The sequence below is a fragment of the Apium graveolens genome, unplaced genomic scaffold (assembly GCF_009905375.1).
Source record: "Apium graveolens cultivar Ventura unplaced genomic scaffold, ASM990537v1 ctg670, whole genome shotgun sequence".
Lineage (NCBI taxonomy): Eukaryota > Viridiplantae > Streptophyta > Magnoliopsida > Apiales > Apiaceae > Apium > Apium graveolens.
Window position 1 is genome coordinate 116,631 of NW_027419706.1, and position 18,660 is coordinate 135,290.

The 18,660-nt window shown below is 38.4% G+C and overlaps 3 protein-coding genes across 3 annotated transcripts; 2 read left to right on the forward strand and 1 right to left on the reverse strand.

The window, feature by feature from the left end:
• Positions 1-319: 319 nt before the first annotated feature.
• On the forward strand, positions 320-2,488 carry LOC141703490 (uncharacterized). The gene is made up of 2 exons (XM_074507009.1): positions 320-1,138; positions 1,272-2,488. Exons 1-2 carry the CDS (start codon positions 393-395, stop codon positions 2,287-2,289), a joined length of 1,764 nt encoding a protein of 587 aa, XP_074363110.1. The 5' UTR covers positions 320-392; the 3' UTR covers positions 2,290-2,488.
• Positions 2,489-4,704: 2,216 nt separating this feature from the next.
• On the reverse strand, positions 4,705-8,028 carry LOC141703496 (uncharacterized). The gene is made up of 3 exons (XM_074507015.1): positions 7,633-8,028; positions 5,507-7,233; positions 4,705-5,153 (listed from the first exon to the last, which is right to left on the reverse strand). The coding sequence occupies exons 1-2, from the start codon at positions 7,638-7,640 to the stop codon at positions 6,192-6,194; spliced, it is 1,050 nt and encodes a 349-aa protein (XP_074363116.1). The 5' UTR covers positions 7,641-8,028; the 3' UTR covers positions 4,705-5,153; positions 5,507-6,191.
• A 4,830-nt stretch (positions 8,029-12,858) lies between these two features.
• On the forward strand, positions 12,859-14,037 carry LOC141703494 (F-box protein CPR1-like). The gene has a single exon (XM_074507013.1). The coding sequence runs from the start codon at positions 12,859-12,861 to the stop codon at positions 14,035-14,037; it is 1,179 nt and encodes a 392-aa protein (XP_074363114.1).
• The last annotated feature ends 4,623 nt before the right edge of the window (positions 14,038-18,660 follow it).

The following is an 18,660-nucleotide window of genomic DNA, read 5'->3' on the forward strand; positions in this document are numbered from 1 at the left end:
CCTGTTTTTTATTGTTCGTCTAGTGATGAATTTTGGAATAAAAATCTAAAGGTTATATTGCTCGTATATGAGGTTTCTTTGTAATCTAAATAATTACTTAACTCCTAATTAACTTGAGTCTTATTCATATTCTTACTTTACTTGTCACTAAATTATTGGAATCAGACAATTTTCTAAATGTATTTTGCTTCACCTGTCAGCAATGTATGAAACTTAACAAATTGGGTTAACTACCTAATTGTATGATGTAGCTCATATAAATAGATGAAATCTATCTCTCAGTGTGCATAAACTTCACATCTCCCTCTCTCTCTGATCTTTCAGCGTGCAGTGTGCATAAACTTCACATCTCTCTCTCTCTCCCTCCTTCGGTGTATTCGTTTCATATATAGATGGGAGAATTGAAACATTTTCTTCATGAGCATAAGCTAATACTAAATGAAGCCGAGCCTGTTGTTTGCAAGGATGTAGAATGTGCTATGTGTAGACAGCCAATAAACAAGCTCATAGACGCATTTTATAGCTGCAACATCTCCCTTATCGATGGTGGTCCATCGAGGGATTGTGTTGGTTTCTTTTTGCATAAAACTTGTTCTGAGTTGCCCTCCACGTTTACACACCCTATGTTCCCACAACACCCTCTAAGCCTCATTTCGCGTCCATATAGAAAACTTTATTATTATAAGTGTTATGCATGTGTAGGTATTTTTCAGGGCTTTATGTATGTTTCCAACAGCGAATGTGTTTGTCTGAAATGCGTAAAATCTGAACTTAGATCTCTAGAGGGACGTACCCATGATCATCCAGGTCACAATCACCCATTAACCTTAGTCCAAAGGCCAACTTTGTTCCTTTGTGATGCTTGTAACACGACAGCTACAGATTTGTCCTATATCTGTAACAAATGTTGTTTCTGCATACACAAGATTTGTGCCGATGCACCCATCACCTACCAATGTAAAAATCACAACCAACACACTCTCATCTTGGCCTACTCTCTTCCCAAAGAATATCATGAATTTTTATTGTTATGCAACATCTGCGATAAAATTATAAATCCCATCTACTGGGTTTATTATTGTGCAAATTGCAGATTTTTTGCTCACTTGATATGTGCTTCATTACCTGAGATGTTGAGGTTGATTTACCGTTTCCTCTTACTATATCTGATATCATGATTTTGATTATCTATCAAATAAATATTTAGTTTTCCAACATTGTTGTTTTACTCGAGTTATTCTGACTGGGTTTTGTTCATTCTTTTCGAATAGCTTAAGTCGCGATGATGAAGCAGATAGCGGAGAGTCCAATTTGATGCACTTTCCAGCGCATGATAAAGCATCACTACATAAAATGATGCAGCAATGTATCATGCAGGCTGCTGTCCTGCATAATTCTGCCATTGAGCAGCCTTCACCTTATATCAACCATTGGAGCCACGAACACCAGCTAGAACTCGGAAACAAATTAGAAGATACTGAATTGCAAATTTGCAATGGGTGCACTAAACCAATCTCCCTGGTTGATGATATATTCTACGAATGCAATTCATGCAGTTTTTTTCTCCACAGGTCATGTGCCCAATTTCCGGATAGTATTGAGCATCAACTAGCAGGCAAGTTGGTCGGAAGTAAATTGCACGAATTAGCTGCTTTCAAATGCAGAGGTTGCAACATTCCTTGTAATGGGATTCTCATGTGGAATGAAACAACCTGGTTGGACATCGTGTGTGCTTCATTACCCACAAAAATTAAACACGATGCTCATCGCCACCCTCTTATTCAAGTAAAGTCTCCTGATGATTATTTTTGCAGAGGATGTTTGTTTGAATATAAAACAGAGAAACAAGAAGCAATTTTGTATGGATGTGAGAAATGTGAATTCTACATTCATATACGGTGTGTGTTATTACCACACCTGGCGAATCATAGATGGGACGAGCATCCTCTCTACTTGATTCTGTCTGTCAAGAATGTACCTGATCATCCTCATGAATTCGATTGTGAATTTTGCTCCAAAGAGATTTACCCCAACACCTGGTTTTATCACTGCAATGTCTGTGATCTATCGTTTCATACTCTCTGCATTGATCCATATTATTATTACTCCAATATCAAGTTTGGTGCTACTCTCATTTATAGCGCCTCGTGTCCTCACTCGCATGGCCTCACCTGGGTTCTGAATAGAAAGAAGCGAAGATGCAAGATATGTGGTGAAGATGTAGCTGGGCTAGTTCTCGAATGTTCACCCTGCAAGTATATAGTGCATCACAAATGTTTTATGAAGTAATAAAAATATGCCATAAGTAGAAGATTTGTTGTATTATTAGATACCATGTCAAGGAACTAGTTGCTCTAAAATCTTAAAGGGTTAGAGAATGGCCTTTGCAGGATCTTATATTATTCTAACACTTACTTGTGACTTATTTAAAAGTATAGATTCTTACTTTTCACTTAATTATTCGAATGCCAGCAAGAAAATTTCAACATATTGCTTAACTCTGCTAATAAATAGATAGATGCAGATCTTTTGGGTGCTGTGTGGTTGTGTAAAATCTATACATAATAATAAATTACACACACCAGTGGTCGAACTTATGACCTCCACTAAGAGGGATACGAGATCAACCATTGTACCAACACTTTGTTGGCCTAATTCTCTGTTGTGTGTGTGTTTTTGACGGATGGGAGAATTGAAACATTTTTTTCACGAGCACGAGCTGACACTAAATGAAGCTGAGGCTGTTGTTGGTAAGGATGTAGAATGTGTTGTTTGCAGACAGCCAATAAACAAACTCATAGACGCATTTTATACATGCAACACTTCCGCTACTGGTGGTAGTTCATCGAGTAATTATGTCGGTTTCTTTATGCATAAAACTTGTTCTGAGTTGCCCTCAACATTTACACACTCTATGTTCCCGCAACACCCTCTAAGCCTCTTTGAGTATCCCTATAAAAAATAAGAGTTTAAGCAATGTTATGTTTGTGAAGCTGATTGTCAGGGATTTATGTATGGTTCTAACAATGGCGATTTTATATACATAAGAGTTGTGCCAATGCACCCAAGACCTAACAAAGTAAATTTCACAACAAACACTTTCTCAAATTGGACTACTCTCTTCCTCAAGAATATCATAGATATGTCACGTACTGCAATATCTGCAGTAAGATTATAAATTGCACCTACTGGGCTTATTATTGTGCAAATTGCAGATTTTTTGCTCACGTGAAATGTGCTTTATCAGATGAAACGTGGAGGTAGATGTACAATTTTTTCATATCGATTAGTACTTACTAAAAAAATGTTTAGTTAACCCAAATTGTTGTTTTACTCGGAATTATTCTGACTGGCCTTTGTTCTTTCTTTTGGCATGTTAAAAGTGACGATAATGAAGCAGATAGCGATTTGATGCATTTCCCAGCGCATGATGAAGCATCACTATATAAAATGATGCAGCAGTGTATCATGACTAAGGCAACAGATGCTCTCCTGCATAATTCTGACACTTCTGCGGAACCTTCCCCTTATATCAACCATTGGACCCATAATCACCAGCTGGCACTCGGAAACAAGAATGCAAAAACAAGAACGCAGAAATTAGAAGATACTGAATTGCTAATTTGCGATGGGTGTACTAAGCCAATCTCCTTGGTTGATGAAATATTCTATGAATGCAGTTCATGCAATTTTTTTCTCCACAGATCATGCGCCTTATTTCCAGAAAAGATGGAGCATCATCTAGCAGGCAAGCTGGATAAAAGAGTACTACTAACACGACAGGTTGATAAACTAGCTTTTATATATTGCCAAGGTTGCAACCTTCTTGGTAAAGGGATTTTCCTGTGGAATGAAACAGCCAGGTTGGAAATCGTGTGTGCTTCATTACCCGGAACAATCAAACATGAAGGTCATCCACCCTCTTAACCAATTAAAGTATCCAGATGATGATAATTTTTGCAAAGCATGTATGCGTGAAGCTATAGGAAAAAAAGAAGCTATGATCATGTATAGATGTGAAAAATGTGACTTCTACATATAAATAAAGTTTGCATTAAGGTCACATCTGGTGGAACATAGATGTGATCCACATCCCCTTTACTTGATTCTGTTTCCGGAGAATGTAGATGATCATCCTCACGAGTACGATTGTGAATTCTGCTCCAAACAAATTTATCCAGGCGCTTGGTTTTATCACTGCAATACTTGTGATCTATCATTTCATACTTTATGTATCGATCCATATTATCGGCTCTCCAGTGCGAAGTTTGGTGCTACTAACATGTATAGCGACGCACATCCTCACTGCCTCACATTGGTTCTAAATAAAAAGATGCGAAGATGCAAGGTATGTGCTGAAGATTCATTTGGTGTGGCAGTTCTTGAATGTTCACCATGCAAATTTATAATGCATGTGCATTGTTTCATCCGAGAAAAATTAGCAAAAAGGTGAGTTTGTCAACAATTCAATTCGTCATTTTATTTATTTTATCATCAATTTATAGTATGCCCTACAGTAAATTACTCCTAGCAAATATAATGCCCTTGGTGAAGGTGGTTTGGATTTGTATCTTCTTTCCTGCATTTCTTAAAAATTTTATAGGTTATCTCCTTTCGAGCTGAAATTTGGCAATCTGGGAAGTTTGCCCTCTTGCTTACTAACGTCAATGTTTCTTTGCTCAGATCGGATACTTCAGAACTGCCATTGCATTAGCAAGTTCTGACAAAACTCCTCCTTGGCATGTGGCAGTCATCGTTAAGGACATTAGATCATTTGCTTCCGTTCTAAACTTGTTTTCCATTTTATTCCTAGGATTGGTTTTTTTTTAATAATTCACAAAAGGAAGGCACATAACACCAGTAGGCGGTCATGTGGAAGATGGTCTGCAGAAAGCACATAACACCAGTGGTTTGAAAGGAGAGAAAGGGCTTTAAACAGCGGGATTTAGCAAAAGAGGCCTCCTTGGCAGTGCATCAGATGAGGTTAATATATTGTTATCTTTTTGTATCTCCGTTTCCCTGATTTTCCCTCCCCTTGTCTCCACTTGATGATTTTCGCAGAGGGCTTTTGCTTTCACTAGGACTGTGATTATGCTTTCTTGATGATTCATGTGACTCGTCTCTTCTCTCTTTTCTATCCGAAGTTCGCCTTTCTGCAGGTTAAAAGGTTTGAAAAAGCTATTTGACAAAAATTCTCATTACTACACACACATAGTAATATTTCAAGTTTAACTACAGAAATGCATTATTTCTCAAGACAATATGATGCAACTAAACATTCCTCGTAAAACAGTTATGCAATGCAAATGATCCAAAGACAACACCAGTGCTTTCCTATATGGAAATCTAAAATCCTAATTCAATAGTCCCAAACAATTGATAATAGAATTTTGCAGTTAGTATTATATCTAAATAACCAATCAAAACATACATATGCTAGTTTTGGATTTCCTGTTATAAAAAAGATAAAATCTACACTCTAGCAAAATATCAATTTACCACTTACTATTGGTAGGAGCATTTTTGTTGGAATGCACTACACCAAGTTCTGTCTCCAGATGCTTCCGATATTGGTAGGCAACTTTCTTCAATGTCCCCAATATCTTTTATTGCCCTGTCTTCGAGAGAATCACGATACTCGATCAAAGCAACTTCGAGGTGTCTCAACTTCTGTCTGCATGAAAAATGCAACATTCAAGCAAAAAAGCAAAGAGGGAAGGATGTCTGAGACAAGCATGAGCCTAGCAACTTTAGTTGGAATTGGAGTTTCCTTTAGAGTCAAAGACTCTATCAAAACTTGGACAATCTGTAAAAACACAGTAGAGCTACATTAGCCATGTCAGAATAATTAAGAAATACTCCCCCTGACTTATCATGTCAGAAAGAACACACATCACTCTACAAATTATCAGAAGCATGCCATTGGTGAATAAAGCTGAGAGCTAGAAGCAAAATCAATATGAAAATATGAAAACGACTACAGTGCTTCTCAATTCTCTTGATGAAGATAATACACCCTTTTGATATATAGAAGGTTATTCAACAACAAGAAAGACTAATGCTACGCTTAGTAAAAGTCTATACTTCCCTTAATCCTTAATATTCATATCATTATGTAAATACAGTTTGTTATTCTTCAATAGAGTTTGTTACTTTTCCTCTCTATCATTTTACACATTTGTGAATATGCACTACATATTTGCATGGTGAACACTCGAGAACTGGCACGCCGGTTGCATCTTCACCGCATGTGCTGCATCTTCGCTTCTTTTGTTTAGAACCAATGTGAGGCCGTGCGGGTGAGGATGCGAGTCACAACAAATGTTAGTAGCACCAAGCTTCATGTTTGAGAACCAATAATATGGATCAATACAGTGGATATGAAATGATAGATCACAAGTATTGCAGTGATAAAACCAAGTCGTTGGGTCAATATTTTCGGAGCAAAGTTCACAACTGAATGCGTGAGGATGATCAGCTACATTCTTGACAAACAGAATCAAGTAGAGAGGATGCGGATCCCATCGATGTTTCATCATATGTGGTCTTAAAGCACACCGTACATGTATGTAGAATCCACATTTTTCACATCCATACATGATCTTTTCTTTATGTGATGCATGTTCAGACAAACATGGTTTGCACAAGTCATCGTCTGGATACTTCAATTGGTTAAGAGGGTGCCGATGACCTTCATGTTTAATTATTCTCGGTAATGAAGCACACCCGATGTCAAATATAGTTGTTTTATTGATCAACAAGAAAATCCCATTACCAAGGATGCGGCAACTTTGGCATAGTATAAAACCTAGTTCATCGAACTCTCGTACTACGAAAATTCCATCGACTTGGTTGCCTGCTAGATGATGCTCCATCTTTTCCGGAAACAGGGCGCATGATCTGTGGAGAAAAAAATTGCATGATTTGCATTCATAGAATATTTCATCAACCAAGGAGATTGGCTTAGCGCACCCATCGCAAATTAGCAATTCAGTATCTTCTAATTTCTGCGTTCTTGTTTTTGCGTTCTTGTTTCCGAGTGCCAGCTGGTGTTTATGGCCCCAGTGGTTGATATAAGGGGAAGGTTCTGCAGTGGTGGCAGAATTATGCAGGAGAGCATCTGCTGCCTTAATGATACATTGCTGCATCATTTCACCGAGTGATGCTTTATCGTGTGCCGGAAAGTGCATCAAGTTGGACTCTTCACTATCTGCTTCATCGTCGTCACTTTCACTATATTTCAAAAGAAAGAACAAACCCCAGTCAGAATAGTTCCTAGTCAACAATGTTGGTAAACTAAACATATATTAAGGTTTAATGACGTTTTAGATCTTAAGGTTTGCACCAATATATCCATTAGCTCCGGTGGTTCAAAACTGCTTATTTTTCATCCTAAAGTACTGAAACGTGTCTTTTAATCCTTGGACTAGGTAAAAAATGATGTAAATTGGCTAGTCCAAAAGTAAAAAGATACGTTTTTAGCATGCCAGAGGCAAAAATGTGAGTTATTGAACTACATGGGATGATGAGTATATTGATGTAAAACTTAAGGTTTAGAAGGTCATTAAGCCATCTAATAAATAAATCAATCTGAAATATATAAGAAGTAATAAGAGGAAATGGTATATCAACCTCAACATCTTAGTTGATGAAGCACATTTCACATGAGCAAAAAATCTGCAATTTGCACAATAATAAACCCAGTAGACGGGATTTATACTTTTACCGCATATGCCACATAAGAATAATGTATGGTATACTAGGGGAAGAGAGTAGGCCAAGACGAGGGGGTGTTCGTTGTGAAATTTACTTTGGTATGTAATGGGTGCATTAGCACAACTCTTGTGTATCCAGAAACAACATTTGGTACAAATATAGGACACATCTGTAGCTGTAGTGTTACAAGCGTGACAAAGGAACAAAGCTGGGCTTTGGACTAAGGTTAATGGGTGATCGTGACCAGGATGACAACGGTTACGGTCCTCTAGAGATTTAAGTTCAGATGTTACGCATTTCAGACATACATGGAAATTGTCCGCAGAACCATACAGAAAGTGTTGACTTTAATCATAAGCTTGTCTGAATAAGCTTGTTTATGTTTACGTTAGTTTGTTTTGTATTAACAGCTAGTTATGACTTGGTCATATAGTTGTGGAGTCATATTAGGAGTCTCTTTGAATAATGGTAGATAGTGGAGTAGTTATAGGAAAGTAGTTCCTTCTTTCTTGCATCTAGTTTTATCTCTGTATTCGATATATATTAGTGATGCCGCAGTGAAATAAATATCAAGAACTTAGCTGCACTTTGTTTTTCTCGTTTCAAACTTACTGTTAGCTTTACATATATATCAGGAGGGCACTCTTATATTCAAGAATTTGGTATCAGAGCAAGGTTGCGTGGTGAATGCCAAAATATATGCCGAAAGCTACTGAGATGGAATCGAGCAAAATAAAAGAAGGCGGAGTGGGTCTGAGTTATCCGATGTTGGCTAAGAGTAATTATGCTTCATGGTCTATGAAGATGAAGGTGAATATGCAGGCACATGGTGTGTGGGATGCTATTGAACCTAAGAACCCTAAGTCACCGGTCGAAGAAAGAACTGACAAGGTAGCATTGGCGGTCATTTACCAAGGCGTACCTGAAGACATTTTGCTGTCACTGGCGGAGAAAAACACAGCAAAAGAGGCCTGGGATGCGATTAAAACCATGTGTCTCGGTGCGGATCGTGTGAAAACGGCTAGGATACAAACTCTGAAGGCGGAGTTTGAGTCATTGAGTATGAGTGAGATAGAGCCAATTGACGAGTTCTGTATGAAACTCAATGGTCTGGTGACAAACATTAGAGCTCTTGGAGAAGAGGTTCCGGAGAGCTATGTAGTAAAGAAGTTGTTACGAGCTGTACCAACAAAATTCCTACAAATAGCCTCGACGATCGAACAGTTTGGGAACATTGAGCAAATGTCCGTTGAAGAAACTGTTGGGTCCTTGAAGATTCATGAGGAAAGATTGAAGGGATCCAAGAATGGTGGTGGGGGCGGTAGTCAACTTCTTCTCACGGAAGAGGAATGGACACGAAGAGAAGCTAACGAGGGTAAACTGTTGATGACTCGAGAATAATGGTCAAGGAGAAATAACAGAGAAAGTGGTGGCGTTTTCACAAATCAGAAAATTCCAAATAAAGAAGGGGGACGACTGGTTCGAGACAAGTCTAGAGTTAGGTGCTTCAACTGTCATCTGTATGGCCATTTCGCAGTTGAGTGCAACAAACCTAAGCGTAACAAGGTTCAAAGGGCTGAAGTTAACATGGCCCAATTTGACGATGATGAGCCTGCATTGCTATTGACTGAACATGATGACAAAGATGTAAACATGATGTTGCTAAAAGAAGAGAAAGTCACACCAAAACTGAAGTTGCATGGAAGTGAAAAATCCAGTGATTCTGACATCTGGTACCTTGACAACGGTGCAAGTAACCATATGACGGGTCAGAGATCAAAATTCAAGATGCTGGACGAATGTGTCAAAGGCCAAGTAAAATTCGGTGATGGTTCGATGGTTGAAATTAAAGGCAAGGGCACTGTGAGCTTGAAGTGTAAAACGGGCGAGGAACGTGAACTACACGAGGTATTTTTCATTCCTTCCTTGTGCAACAATATAATTAGTCTTGGACAATTATCGGAAGCCGAAAATAAGGTTGTCTTGAATGGAGAATATTTGTGGATCCATGAAAAACAAGGAAAGTTGTTAATGAAAGTAAGAGATCGACAAATCGATTGTATAAGATAATTATAGAAAGTGGTGAACCAAAATGCTTATTGTCAAGGTCAAATGAAAATGCTTGGTTGTGGCACTTTCGGTTAGGACATGTCAATTTTAAGGCAATGGAATTGATGTCAGCAAATGACATGGTTCGTGGTTTTCCAAAGATTGTGTCTCCGGAGATGACATGTAGTGGTTGTTTAATGTCGAAACAGACTCGAAAGCCATTTCCTACTAAGTCGAAGTACTCAGCTAGTAAGGTACTTGAACTTGTTCATGGTGACATATGCGGACCTATCACTCCTTCCACTCACGCAGGTAATCGTTATTTCATGCTCCTTGTTGATGATTATTCACGTATTATGTGGGCTTACTTGCTAAAGAGCAAGGATGAGGCGTTTGAGGCCTTCAAGAAGTTTAAGGCCAAAGTTGAGAATGGTACAGAGCGAAGGATCAGAGTCTTTCGAACAGATCGTGGGGGGGAGTTCAACTCCAAAGTTTTTTCTGACTTTTGTGAAGATAATGGAATTGTGAGACATCTTACGGCTCCATACACTCCACAGCAAAATGGCGTGGTGGAGCGTAGGAACCGTACTGTCGTTGAGATGGTGAGAAGTTACTTGAAGCAAATGCATATGCCGGCAAACTTCTGGGGTGAGGCAGTGCGTCACGCTGTCTACGTGTTAAATAGGTTGCCCACTCGAGCACTGTCAGGGGTGACTCCTTATGAAGCCTGGAAAAATGAAAAACCCAATATTGGGCACATCAAGGTGTTTGGATGTAAAGCTTACATGAAGGTGCAAGATAAGCTGACTAAGAAGCTAGATGATCGAAGCTTGAAAGTTGTGAATTTAGGCAAAGAGCCAGGAACAAAGGCGTACAGGCTGTATAACCCAGAAAGCAACACGGTGTTAGTCAGTCGAGATGTTGTTTTTGTAGAAACTGAAGCGTGGCCATGGGAAGGACAAAACGGAGAAGAGCAGTTGCAACAAGAAAAGTTGATTGTGTTGGGAGGAAAAGAGAATGACGAAACAACTCAGAGAGAAAGTGATGGTTATGAAAGTCCTGTGAGGGAAGAACGAAGAGAAGAGCTAGACTTTGAGGATGAAAACGTTGATGGAAGTACAGAGCCTAAAAAATATAGAAATGTCACTGAAATTTATAACAACACAGAACCTATTGAGCTGCAGGAGGAGCTATTACTCATGGGAGTCGAAGAACCTGTTAATTTTGGTCAGGCAAACAAAGAAAAGTGTTGGAGACAGGCTATGAAAAACGAAATCGATTCTATAGAAAAAAAACAGGACATGGGAACTGACAGAACTTCCAAAGGGGAACAAAGTCATCGGGTTAAAGTGGATATTCAAATTGAAGCGAGATGCAAGTGGTAATGTAGTGAAGCATAAAGCTCGACTTGTGGCAAAGGGTTACACACAGGAACATGGCGTTGATTATGACGAAATATATGCACCTGTTACAAGGCTCGAAACAGTGCGTATGTTGTTGGCCCTTGCTGCAAAAAAAATCATGGCAGGTGCATCATATGGATGTGAAGACAGCGTTTTTAAATGGGGAGATATGCGAAGAAGTCTATGTGATGCAACCGAAGGGTTTTGAAAGAAAAGGCCAGGAATCAAAGGTGTACAAACTCCTCAAGGCACTGTATGGTCTTCGGCAAGCCCCTCGTGCATGGTATTCGAAGCTAAACAAGTGCCTGGAGAGACTTGGATTTCAGAGATGCCCATATGAACACGCTGTGTATACAAGGAAAATTGAAGGTAATATTCTGGTAGTTGGCGTTTACGTTGATGATCTTTTGATTACAGGGACTAGTATCAGTATTATCGAGGAGTTCAAGCAGGAGATGAACAAACAATTTGACATGAGTGATCTCGGCAAACTCACATATTATTTGGGAATAGAGGTTGAACAGGGAAACGGATTTATCAAGCTAAAACAGTCAGCTTATGCTCATAAAATTCTTGAAAAGGCGGGGTTTCGGATTGCAATCCTACAAGTATCCACTAGATCCCAAAGAAGCAAATCACGAAGGATGAGGTGGTAATATTGAGTCGCTGTGACCATCAATTTAAAAGCATGATCGGAGGTTTGAGATACTTAGTACATACTCTGCGACCGGACATAGCTTTTGCTGTGGGCATTATCAGTCGATTTATGGAGCATCCCACTGTAATGCTATGAATGCAGCAAAACGAGTTCTCAGGTACATTAAGGGAACGTTAGATTATGGATTGTATACTCAAGAGAGAATGCAATAATGTTTGACAGGATATTCTGATGTTTTTAGTGATTGGCGGTAATAGAAGATCGGAAAAGCACTGGTGGATTGGCTTTTTATCTGAAACTATATCTAATTACCTGTATGCTCAAACGAAATGTTGTGCTATCTTCATGTGAAGCCGAGTTCATGGCTGCGACAGCGCAGCATGTCAGGGAATTTGGTTACGGAATTTGCTGAGTCAGATTACTGATGAGAAGGTTGGTCCAGTCACGTTGTATATCGATAATAAATCAGCCATAGACTTGGCTAAGAATCCGATGTTTCATGGTCGTAGCAAACATATCGATATACGTTATCACTTTATACGAGAGTGTGTTGATCGCGGTGAAATAGTGGTGAAGCATGTGGCAACAGAAAACCAGAAGGCTGACATTCAACCAAGGCGCTCACGACAGTGAAGTTTGAACGCATGAGGAAGCTGTTGGGAGTGAAAGAGTTAACTCAACAAGCTTAGATTATGGGGGAGATTGTTGACTTTAATCATAAGCTTGTCTGAATAAGCTTGTTTATGTTTACGTTAGTTTGTTTTGTATTAACAGCTAGTTATGACTTGGTCATATAGTTGTGGAGTCATATTAGGAGTCTCTTTGAATAATGGTAGATAGTGGAGTAGTTATAGGAAAGTAGTTCCTTCTTCTTGCATCTAGTTTTATCTCTGTATTCGATATATATTAGTGAGCCGCAGTGAAATAAATATCAAAACTTAGCTGCACTTTGTTTTTCTCTGTTTCAAACTTACTGTTAGCTTTACATATATATCAGGAGGGCATTCTTATATTCAAGACTACATTTGTAAAATGGCACTTCCTTGCGAGATGATCGATGAGATACTTTGTCGAGTACCCGTTAAGTATGTTCTTCGTTGTCGAAGTGTGTGTAAAGACTGGTGCTCTCTTATTGATAGCACTGCTTTTGTCAAGAAACATCTTAAGACTAGCCGCGATCGCAATGCTGGTGCTGGTCTTATGATAATAAAAGTTTGTGCTGATCAAATGTTTTATTTGGCTAGTCTCGATTCTTTGGATGAGGATTCTGCTTCTGTTGTCAAAATACGTGATCCGCTCAAGACGTTACTCCGTGGTGCTAAATATGTGTGTTCTTGTAATGGTTTGATGTGTGTGCTGAAAAATTTGAGAGATGTATATTTGTTGAATCCGGTACTTAGGAAGTTCAAAAAGGTAGCTTCCGCGCCACCTGAGTTTCCAAGTTCGTCTAAATGGGATGAAAGATTCTCATTTGGATTTGGTTATGATGAGGTTAATGATGATTATAAGGTGGTCATGATTGAAGACTGTTGCGTTCATTTTAGTGGCTTAATAGGCTTTGTTTACAGCTTCAAAACCAATGCCTGGACACGGATTCAAGACATTCCAAATAACTTTAGTTTTACTGGAATTTGGGGCATATTTGCAAATGGATCTCTCCATTGGACTGCAATTAAGAATGAAATCAATTCCAAGGATATAATTGTTAGCTTCGATCTTGAACTTCAACAGTTCAAGGAGGTCCCTTACCCTACTATTGAGGATGACAGTTCCAAAATGATATTTCTGGATGGTCTAGGAGAAAATCTTTGTATTATCGACTGCTCAAATTCTCGTATGGTGTGGTTGATGAACTATCCTGGGGCTGAAAGTACATGGTACAAAGCACTTTCTACGGAGCAAGAGGAAATGCTCAGAACTGGTACCTCTAATAAACTTATTGCTTTTTCCAGAAGTGGCAAGGATCTACTCTTACAGGTTTACAATCCCTTCGGCACAACACTTGCATGGTATAACCTCAACCAGGGGACAGTAACAATTGTTGGGATTTGTGGGCTTCCTTTCCATTTCTGTTCGTTTCTATACACTGAGAGTCTCTTACAACTCACCGAGGATGAGCCCTTGCAGCAGAAACCATCAAAAGACAAACAAAAGAAGAATACAAAAAAAAGGAGAAGGTACAAAATGAGTTGTTATTTGTGTGGTCTATAATTCTGTATCTGTCTCCATTCATCATTATGTTAGTTTTCGGTACAGTTTATTTTATTTACAAATTAATGGGACATTAATCTCATGTGCTAACGTATCAATTTATTGTGAGGACTATTCTAAAACATGGTATAAAAAGCTCAACCATGTGTTGTAGTATAATTCAAGTGTTTGCATTGTTTTGGTTTTTTTCTTGCAATCCCTTTTTTTTTGGTGAATTTGTTTGCTTGCTGTTTCTGAGTCCTGAACTTTCAACTGAGCACCATTTTTGTATCTTGTTGAATCATTATCATTAATATTGGTGTATATCTATTGTTATGAAGAGGAGTGATTACAGTACTTGCTAAACACATGCCATTTTCTTTCTTAATTGTGATACTGCTTACCGAGTTGAGCCATCTTTTGCTAGATTGCTTTTAACTGATATTTCATATTTGGGAAAATGCGTTTACTAATATATTTGCTAATTACTGGCTTATCTCTTGTAGGGGTAAATTTCTGTCTGCAGGATCCAGTTCGAGGATCTAAGATATTTGAACTACGAAACAAAGTAGTATGACAAGGTAGTTTTTCTTATGTTTATCTTCACTGTTATTAGTTTGAGTCTTTTGTTTATGTGTTGGAACCATTTTCTGCACAGTATTCACTTCTGCACGTAGCATATCAGTAAAGTTTTCCTATTACCGAATAGAACATGGAGTGGTTCATGCCTTATTCACTTCTACACTAATAACAATTGCAGGATCTTGTACCATAACTGTTATCTCGATACCTGACAAGATTGTTTGCCAATAACTTTGTGTTGCAGGAATGCTCCAAGTGATGGGAGATCAGTAGAGTTCAATTTTCCAGATTGTGCCCGGAACAGAAGAGAGTAATTTACTAGAACAGTAGATATATTGTTCTTTTTATCGTCTACTGCACCCTGTGTTTTGTTTGTTAAATTTTAGTTCAGTGTTTCGGTTAAACAAGTACTGTAATGCAGCAGATGCTGTAACTCAGATGTTGGTTCGGTTTACTATTTTTTTAGTTTGTTCAAGTAAAATGAATATTTTTATTAATATACATGTTTTATTTAGCTGGATAGCTGCACATGATTTATCTACAAAGAGCACGTTTTCTGTTGATCTTGGTTATGGTACTGAATAAGCACTCTGTGCACTACGAATTGCATGAAAATAATAATCCTACCTAACTTGTTAGTTTGTCATCGTGCTTGAATGCTTAAATTTGCTATATTTTAAGTTCATTAGGTTTGCTTTTCATTCATCAGGAGTTGAAGATTGAAAACATAGAAGACAAGGGGAAAGAACTCATGTTTAACCACCCCAGACTCGATTTGTTGAATTTATGCAAATTTACATTGGATTATGTTACCCGATATTTATCAAGTTTTAATTTATGAGCGTATATCTATTCATGCATGTCTCATCTTATTAACAAAAAAATTATCAAATATGAACCCCATGCATCATTATTTGATAACGATTTTGAGTACTATAACATTTCTCGTATAACAATTCAAATATTCAAAAACTATTATCTCACGTAGCAATTCGAATATTTAAAAACTAACATGCAGTTATATCCCGTACCGCAGGCTTCTTCATGAGATGAGGCAAGATATAATTGTCCGGCGTATCCGAGCACGATCTTATAATAAGAACAAGAGATTTTTCTCGATCAATCCCTTTACCCCTCATTCTTCGAGAATCAGAAATGAGCTACCAAGGAAGTAATAACCCCTAATGAAGCTAAAGTAAGGTCTAACTGAAAATGAAGGGAATCATTGATTATGTCATAAATACCCTTATGCCCACGTCCCAATCATCCCCCGGAGGAATACGTGCATCTAAAAATCTTTCATATTGTGTACAATACTAAACAAATTCAAACTTGAAAATGATCTTTCTGATTCTCAAAAAATGAGGGGTAAAGGGATTGATCGAGAAAGATCTCTTGTTCTTATTATAAGATTGTGATTGGATACGCAATGTATGGACAACTATCTCTCGAGCACTTGTTTAGGTTCAACAACTCGGCTTGCTTCTACTACCTGCTAGGGTCCTCCCCAGTTAGGAGCAAACTATCACTAAATAGATATCTCGAGATATCTATTAGTAATGGCTAGTAGCTTCTCGGGTGATAGGGACTCTCTCTTTTCTGAATCTCTCCTCTTCTCCGAACTCTTAGCTCTTAGAAAGAAGATTTTAGAAGAAAAAGTACTTGGCATTTAGGTATCTACTTCAAAAGAAACTTGTGTAAAATTACCTATAGGCGGTAGAGGTCGAATTATTGATGTGAGATGGATCCAGAAAAGGGGAGGTTCTAGTTATAATCCATAAAAGAAAATGCATATGGAATTCGACTCGGAAGATTCATGAAAAAAATAAGTTTATTTAGCTACACGATTAGATAAATATCTCATCTCTTCTTCAGAATCCAGGAAGTTCTTCCAAGAACTACTAGCGGAGGTATTAATCGAGTATAGCCAAGCAATTAAGGCCTTTTAGGAACAGCCTTACAAACTGTTAATTTTTAAAAATTTAAAAAGGATGAATCTTTAAATATAAGTCAGGAGTTGAATTCATTCTAGAATTTATAATATTTTGTATCTCTTTTCGAAGAAGGCCTGCCGCTAATCAGACTCGACAAATTTTTTGCCCGTAAATTCAATTATTAGTCAGTTTTAATGTCGATAAATCCGGGAGTCTAGAAAGTCATTTCTGACAGCCTAATCGAAGTTGTGTAATAAAAAATAGAAAATCTTCCAGAACTTGTAAAAGTAATCGATAAATATAACGAGTAGGCCCAAATAATTCGATCAAGGTAGTTGTTTAACCATACCACATAGTTCTGGCAATTACAGCAAGAGCAGTCGAACGGACTCTTATAGTGAGCCTAGTTTTCATTTGAAATGTTTTTGTATGTTTTTAGAGTCAAGGGAGAATGCTGTTATCAAAAGGTGTCCCTCATATGTTTCGGTTTATGCTGCTTTTCTAGTTGAATTTGCCTGGAGATTCAAGTCATACTTTTCATACCATGGGAAATCTACTCGGAGCTCCAAATATACGCTATTGGGATGGTGATAGCCTATAATAGCACAGGCCCTGTTATATAAACAAGAGGCCCAACAAGAAGGGCCCAGGATCCATCTGTCAATGACCATGGAGGACCCCCAGGACACGTGACAATATCACCACCGTCCAGGTACCCTGGATCCAGAAGGTTTCGACGGCCCGGATTCGGTAGTACATCAGCAAATCAGGGTCGTCCTTACATCCTATAGTCCAAAATACCTACCTACGGTCCAGATCAACAGGTTTAAACCCCTAAACCCTAGTGTAAAGCCTATAGAAGGCAGAACAAAAGGAACGTTACGGGTTACTTCATCTCTCATATATATCACCTATACACACACACCGCTATTTAGATAATTCCAGTTCTACCCCTTTCTCTCCCACCTACAGAAATACCACATTTCCGTGGAAAAGGAGCTCGAGTCCGGGACGGAGATGAAGAGGACCCCTAGTGAATTGGCTTTATCATTGGCGCTAGAAGGAGGGGGGTGGCGTCCCCGCGGCACCTCCGGTGTGAGAGTGAGACTGGGTTTTGGGAGAGAAAGGGGTAGAACTGGAATTATCTAAATAGTGGTGTGTGTGTATAGGTGTATATATATGAGAGATGAAGTAACCCCTAACATTCCTTTTGTTCTGCCTTTTATAGGCTTCACACTAGGGTTTATGGGTTAAACCTGTTGATCTGGACCGTAGGTAGGAATTTTGGACTGTAGGACGTAAGGACGGCCCTGATTTGCTGATGTACTACCGAATCCGGGCCGTCGGAACCTTCTGGATCCAGAGTACCTGAACGGTGGTGATAATACCACTTGTCCTGGGGTCGTCCATGGTCACTGACAGATGGATCATGGGCCCTTCTTGTTGGGCCTCTTGTTTATATATTGGGCATGTGCTACTAATTTTTCTCTTATCTCTTGTAGGGATGAATTCCTGTCCAGAGGATTCAGTTAAAGGCTATAAGAGACAGACACAAGTAGTATGACATGGTAAACTGTTTTTTTAAAATCTAATGCTCTTGCTAGGAATATGTATAGCAATCATATTTATCTTTAATGTCGTAAGCTTGAGTCTGTTATAATTCAAACCCTCTTTAAATAACAGTTTTATAATAAATGCATGAACAGGTGTACTTTGGAAAGTGAATAAACATGCAGATAACGTTTATGCTAGATGTCAAAACTTCCGATATCTACCTTGAAAAACGGTGGCTACACAAATAGCAATACACGGCTCAATTGTGTACAGAAGAAAACATATAATCAAGAAGGTGGCAACAACTGTTGATTAATTACAAGAGTCAAATTTGAACCTTAAAATAATGTAGGCTATTGATATGTATAACGATAAAAATATGAGGTATGCAGTGATGTAAGGTTGTAAACTTGAAGCCTATAAAAGGCTATTGTTGTGCATGTAATATTGTACACCAAAGTGAAATTTACAGAGAGAAAGAGCAGAAGCTCATAGAGTGTAGAACACATCGAAGTGAAAAATATAGTGATTATAATAGAGAGTAGAAGCTCACTGAGTCATAAAAGAAGAGTTG

What these genes read in the sequence shown, in the direction of transcription:
- LOC141703494 (XM_074507013.1), top strand. Translation starts at nt 12,859, where the DNA reads ATGGCACTTCCTTGCGAGATGATCGATGAGATACTTTGTCGAGTACCC.
- LOC141703490 (XM_074507009.1), top strand. Translation starts at nt 393, where the DNA reads ATGGGAGAATTGAAACATTTTCTTCATGAGCATAAGCTAATACTAAAT. An exon ending in TCATTACCTGAGATGTTGAG is followed by an intron (nt 1,139 to 1,271) that starts GTTGATTTACCG and finishes CTTTTCGAATAG; the next exon opens with CTTAAGTCGCGATGATGAAG.